The sequence below is a fragment of the Euprymna scolopes genome, chromosome 33, assembly GCF_053919585.1.
Source record: "Euprymna scolopes isolate OS-2025 chromosome 33, ASM5391958v1, whole genome shotgun sequence".
NCBI classification, from domain to species: Eukaryota; Metazoa; Mollusca; class Cephalopoda; order Sepiida; family Sepiolidae; genus Euprymna; species Euprymna scolopes.
In genome coordinates, this window is record NC_136514.1 from 2,920,266 (window position 1) to 2,927,408 (window position 7,143).

The 7,143-nt window shown below is 32.6% G+C and overlaps 1 protein-coding gene across 7 annotated transcripts in view; it reads right to left on the reverse strand.

Annotated features, from left to right (window-relative positions):
• LOC145258090 (uncharacterized) overlaps positions 1–7,143 on the reverse strand; it is an 86,560-nt gene that overhangs the window by 68,907 nt on the left and 10,510 nt on the right. For all 7 annotated transcript variants that reach the window (XM_080115825.1, XM_080115822.1, XM_080115823.1 and 4 more), the window contains one exon: positions 3,000–3,439. In XM_080115825.1, coding sequence (XP_079971951.1) covers positions 3,000–3,439 — 440 coding nt within the window. The remainder of the gene's footprint in view (positions 1–2,999; positions 3,440–7,143) is intronic.

Below are 7,143 nucleotides of genomic sequence, written 5' to 3' on the forward strand. Positions count from 1 at the left end.
CTCCCTGCTAGTCTTGTATACATTTTAGTAGAAAGATGGGCGGAGTTGTACAACCAAACCCCCCCCCATGCGTAATTTCTATACTGATAGGTTTTTGGAAATTTTTTTCACTGGATTATTATTGATTGGACACTAATTAACCAGATTATGAACAAAAAAAAAATTGAAAAAAAAAATCATTTCGATATTTGAAAGGGGTGCTCACTTTTTAGTTACAATGTTCTGGTAAATCGGTCACCCATTTTTTTTTTTTTCTGAACACAGAAGTGCCTTCAGGAGATATGAAACAATGGTCCCATGTTGACGAAGAAATGTATTGGGGGGTGTACGATATGAAAATTGACAACGGGATGGAAAATTATGAAACATTTCTCCAGCATGTTAGTGAAATTTATAATACTTAAAAAAATTTTTAAAAAATAAAAAGTTTGGAAAAAAAACCCAAAAACCCTCACCTTTCATAAAAACAGATAAATTATTGAAAAAAAACACCCACAAAGTCACTTTTCAATACCAAAAACTAAATAAGTTTAAAAAAAAAAAAAAAATAACTTTTTTTCATAAAAAACAATAAAATGTCATATTCGTTCTATTTTCTTTTTCTTTGAGAAACAAAAATATTTCTGACTTGGGTAGGCTCATGTCATTTTTACTTTCTATGGTTTTGATATACTCGCGTTTTTATTGGTTACAAAATGGGTGACCGATTTACTAGAACGCTATAACTAAAAAGTGAGCACCCTTTAAAATGTCGAAATAATGATTTTTTTTCAATTTTTTTTTTTTTTTTCATAATCTGGTTAATTAGTGTCCAATCAATAATAATCCAGTGAAAAAATTTTTAAAAACCTATCAGTATAGAAATTACACAGGGGGGTGATGGTTGTACAACTCCGCCGAAAAATGGTCGTTTAGCATATTTGGGTTATTCTAAGTTTAGTTGTTACTTCCGCAATATTTCGGCCGATGTAATACCCGACCTTCTTTAAGTGCACTTTTTTCTATTTATGCATTGTTTTGGAATTTTTTAGATGAAGATTCGTGATTTTGTATTATTTCAATTATTTGGTTTACTGTTCTCATCTTAGATATATATTTCATATGTTATAGTATATATTTCATATGTTATAGTATATATTTCATATGTTATAGTATATATTTCATATGTTATAGTATATATTTCATATTTTATAGTATATATTGGTATCATGGTCTTATTAGATTTCAGGACAAGAATTCCTCTAGTCTGGTGGAGTATCAACTCTGTGTGCAACTTGAGATAAAATCATTTAGAGAAAGTGCACCATTCCTCATAAAACCAGTGTTCGCTTGCCATATTGATGAGATCTTATTTGGATTGCGAATACGAAATGTGATTTTGAATATTTAGTCAGAGTTGTAGGGAAAAATATCTTCAATCCAGGTTGTCCTGACAAACTCCTGTAATGATACTCGAGGATAGTGTCTAGTAGACATTTAAATTCTTTTGAGTAGACATTCAAGTTCTCTCCAGTAGACATTCAAGTTCTCTCCAGTAGACATTCAAGTTCTCTCCAGTAGACATTCAAGTTCTCTTCAGTAGACATTCAAGTTCTCTCCAGTAGACATTCAAGTTCTCTTCAGTAGACATTCAAGTTCTCTCCAGTAGACATTCAAGTTCTCTCCAGTAGACATTCAAGTTCTCTTCAGTAGACATTCAAGTTCTCTCCAGTAGACATTCAAGTTCTCTTCAGTAGACATTCAAGTTCTCTCCAGTAGACATTCAAGTTCTCTCCAGTAGACATTCAAGTTCTCTTCAGTAGACATTCAAGTTCTCTCCAGTAGACATTCAAGTTCTCTTCAGTAGACATTCAAGTTCTCTCCAGTAGACATTCAAGTTCTCTCCAGTAGACATTCAAGTTCTCTCCAGTAGACATTCAAGTTCTCTCCAGTAGACATTCAAGTTCTCTTCAGTAGACATTCAAGTTCTCTCCAGTAGACATTCAAGTTCTCTCCAGTAGACATTCAAGTTCTCTCCAGTAGACATTCAAGTTCTCTTCAGTAGACATTCAAGCTCTCTCCAGTAGACATTCAAGTTCTCTCCAGTAGACATTCAAGTTCTCTCCGGGAGGCATTCAAGTTTATTCGGGTGTTTCATTTTACTTCAGTCGAAGTTTTCAGCAATCACCCCCCCCCCCCACATCTGGAGCTAACACGTAATCTCTATATGAGATGCATAGATAATCGGATATTCCAGTAAGATTCTGCTTTAGTTAGTAAAGAATTTAAGAATATTAATTTTCATCTTCACAATTAACCATAGTTATTTGGGATATCTTGTGTTCTGTTGGTTTTATTGAATTCCAAGACAATAATTCCTCATGTCTGGTGACTTGAGGTAATATCACTTGGAGAAAGTGTACCATTCCTCGTAAAATCCAGTGTAGGTTAGCCACACCGAAGAGTTCTTATTTCGGCTGCAATACTAAATGCGATTTTGACTATTTAGTCAGGATTTACTTGTAGAGAAAATTATCCTCAGGCCAGGTTTTCAGTGACAACTTCCTTTACAGAAAGGCCTAAGACATTCGAGGATAATGTTTAATGTGTGTGTGTGTTGATTTCACCCACTCTCTGTGTCTAAATCTAAACACAGGTTCCATGAACAAAATTTCTTTCCCAGAACTGCCAGCCCATGGGACACCCTTCTGCTGGCTGCTTCCCGATTGAATACAACATGGTAACCTTCAAATCCAATGTAAACAAGTTTTTGTTGAGTCGTCCCCATACATAATCAAATTCTACCCAATTTACATCATTAATGATTACTACACTACTACCTTTCATTCATTACCACTTATCCTTGAGTGGCATTCAGGTCTTGGTAAGAGGTGACTCCCAAGTAAAACAAAAGTATTGCATGAGAATTACTGCAGCTTTTTAGTGTTTTAGAAAATCAATGTTTTAAGAAAACTATCAGCAGTTGTAATTAAAGAAATAAGTATAAAACACATATTTACCGGATACAAAACTGTAGGTACGATATCGATGTATATGAATTCATCGGGGTTCAAATCATCCTGGTCCCCCGTGGCCCTTTCGTACATTTCCACAAGGGTCGACAATATATGTCGCTGCGTCTCCTCACTTCTATCCAGCTTCTTTGTAATCGTCCACTCATGCATGCGAATACCCTTAGCATCGACGTTACACTCCAAAAGCAAAGAAGTGTCCGATTTGTAGTCCAGCAGGGAGAGTTTCTCATTGTTGATTTGTGTTGCCATAATTGGCGTCAACAAGAGTAGGTGCACCGGGTGCTGCATGACGGTTTTCTCCTTTAAATTCCATAGATGTTCGGTGGAGCAAGGGATTTTGTAGGGGTCGCTTCGGAGAATCTCTGCAAAGTGAGTGGCCCACTCAGAGCCATCTGACTCGAAAACTATTAAGACCCCATGCTTTTCTGAAAAATAAAAAGAAGATAAATAAAATATTACATATTATATTCTTTATTGGAATCCTTTGAGATGAGTAATTTTGCCAACTAATCTACGGTTCCAGGTGAGCAGTGTCTGAAAATAGCGGTTTCAATCCCTGCTTCCCCAACTATACTGACATGCCCAACTCCCTACATAGTACCTCTGATGCTTATATCCCTGAGAGTAGCCCCCAACATCAAAGTGGCAATGTGCCTTGTTTGGGGTGAAAATGTAATAATAATATATATATATATATATATATATATATATATATATATATATATATATATATAAAATGAAAATTACAATTGAATTTACCAAAATGATCAAAGATGGTAAAATTAAAGTAAATTATAAATATTAAAGAATTAATATTTATAAAATTATCTATTAACTTTTTGCTCACATATATATATATATATATATATATAGAGACTTGTTTGTAATAGACTGAATTTTACTGGGTTCGTATAATTCAGTAAATTTTCATATACCAATGAATTTTAAGCCAAAAAGAGATGACTTAAAAAGTAAGCTACAAAATTATCATATTTCATAATTGAGCATTAATATACTGTATTAACAAAACCAAGACTTCAAAAAAGGAATTGGTAGCAACAAAAAGTGTATTTCATTGTAAGTTACAATTGTTTCAAGACCGGTTGGACAATTTCAAGCATTATGGCCTTTGAAAATCTTCCCATAACCAGCCTTTCTCCAGACTTCTTGAATAAAAAAACACTTAACAATAGAACATTATTTAAAGGAAATGAAGCATGCGAAAACATTTATCCTGGACGCATCCTTTGTCAAGATATATATATATATATATATATATATATATAGGAAATTTATTACTGTGAGTCCAGAATGAGTTTACAAATTGTTTCAACTAGAGGAAAATCCTCATGTCTGGTGACTTGAGGTAATATCACTTGGAGAAAGTGTACCATTCCTCGTAAAATCCAGTGTAGGTTAGCCACACCGAAGAGTTCTTATTTCGGCTGCGAATACTAAATGCGATTTTGACTATTTAGTCAGGATTTACTTGTAGAGAAAATTATCCTCAGGCCAGGTTTTCAGTGTTCAGAGTCCATCTATGAATTCTGATGATGCTAGTTGGATTTTTCCTCTCTTTGAGGATTTTCCTCTAGTTGAAACAATTTGTAAACTCATTCTGGACTCACAGTAATAAATTTCCTATATACTGCTCTGACTACACATTGAGCACTTTAGTCCGGTTTTTTTTTTCACCACTGGTAAATAAATATACATATATATATATATATATATATATATATATATATATATATATATATATATATATATATATATATATATATTCAATATAAAAATACTCTCTACTCTTATATAAAGGTCATTTGTGTGTGTGTGAGTTTCTTCTGTATAGATTCCGAAACGGCTGAGCCTATCACAAATTTCACACAAAGGTAATTTATATGTCTGGCAGTGTTCTTAGGTAGTTTTGTACAGAAATTCATCCGATAAGTCTAAAAAATGAAAGAAATCCGATCTAAAAAAAAATAGCTTTTCTCTTTTATAGATAAAAAGAATATTTTTTACATGGGAATATTTTACGTTACACCGGCAAAGAGAGATAAGAAAATTTTAGCAAATCATTTCCTCTTAAAAAGAACAGATTCATTAAAATATGGAGATAAAGAGGATTTGATAACAGATTGAATGATCTCTTGTTCAAGCCTTTAGTGTATCATTTTATAATAATTTTTTTTTTATTAATTACTTCATTTCATGATAAAAGAAGAGGTACACTTTAAAATCTCTGCAAATCATTTATTCATTTGCATATTTTAAAACTAAACGTTCATCAGGAGTGACTTTTCCAAGGCATTTATCGCCAAGCCCAAATATCAGCTGACGTGATATTGTAAACAAACACAGACGGAATTTGATGAACGACATTATCATTGATATTTGGAATATTGATCTTTTGTCATTTATTTACTGTTATATTAAAGTCAATCTGGTGTGTGCACATGTGTGTGTGTGTGTGTGTGTGTGTGTGTGTGTGTGTGTGTGTGTGTGTGTGAGAGAGAGAGAGTTTCTTCCTTATAGGTTCCGAAACGGTTGAAGCAAATCTTTTTCAAATTTCACACAAAGCTAATTTATATGCCTGGCAGTGTTCTTAGATAGGTTTTTTACAAAAATGAATCCAATATCTAAAATCGAAAAAAAGCCAATCTTAAAAATAGCTTTTCTCTCTTATAGATAAAAATATTTTTACAGGGGAATATTTTATGTTACACCGTCATATATATATATGTGTGTGTGTGTGTGTGTGTGTGTGTGTGTGTGTGTGTGTGTGTGTGTGTGTGTGTGTGTGTGTGTGTGTGTGTTCAAATTTTAGGATTTGAACAGAATTCTTTATTGTTTGAAAACAAACAAAGTAAGGTGCAAACCAACAAAAAAAATTGCTAATATTTTTCCTCTGAGGAGATGAATAAACATCGAAACATCATGGGTTAAGGAAATATATTCATTAAACTGTATTCTTTGTTTTGCAAACAATAAAAAAATTCTGTATTTGAAGATTAACTTTTTCAAATCAGAAATTTTTATTCATTTGCTTCATCCTGTATATTGAGCAATTTTATTTAGCTGGGATTGTTTTATATAAAATATTACATCCAATAATATTTCGTAAGACCGAAAATTACTTGATTTGCATATCAGTAGATATATTTCATTTCATTATTCTGAAGAATATATACATACACATACATACATACATACATATATATATATATATATATATATATATATATATATAGTTTAGTAGAAATGGTAATGAATAAAAACCTGAAGAAAGTGCTCAATACTGTTGTAGAGCAAATATGCGTTTTATTTTTTATTACCATATTTTTCTGTTAAGTTACATTATTGTTTCGGCTACACGGCCGTTTTTTTTTGGCCGTCATGTAGCTTCCTCAGACTTTTACAGAGATGTTCACTTATGGTGGAATGAAAGAGTGAATGATGTCAGGGAGGGGTGCGAGGAAAGAGAAAAAATAAGAAGAGAACAAGGGGGAAAGGTGGGAGGGGGTGCTTGGTATGTCGGTAATGACATCATTCACTCTTTCATTCCACCATAAGCGAACATTTCTGTAAAAGTCTGAAGAAGCTATATGACGGCAAAAAAAAAACGGTCGTGTAGCTGAAACAATAATGTACCTATTTACTATGCCTCCCCACGGGACAGAGTTAGACACCAGGGTCGTTTTTTAACGTGGAGAAAAGGTACAAAAATAAAAATTGTCTCAATCGTGAAGGATTTCTCCTCCACCGAAAGAGAACAAATGTATATATGTATATATATATATGTATATATACAATTTTAAGAATTCAATAAATTTATAATTTATGACGTGAAATGATTAACTTTCGAATCAAAAAAATTTTATTATTCTATTTAAGATAAAGAATAGATTTGAAATATTTTAACTCCTTATCCTATAGGATTTCGATGTCTACCATCTCTTCAGGGGAGAAAATATAAGCAAATAATTATAATGGTTTACTCCTTATTTGCTAAAACCGGTAAAAATCCATACCAGTCCATTTGTTGGATAACTTTATTCTGAAGTTGATAGATAGATAGATAGATAGATAGATAGATAGATATCGTATACTATAGCAATACACAACT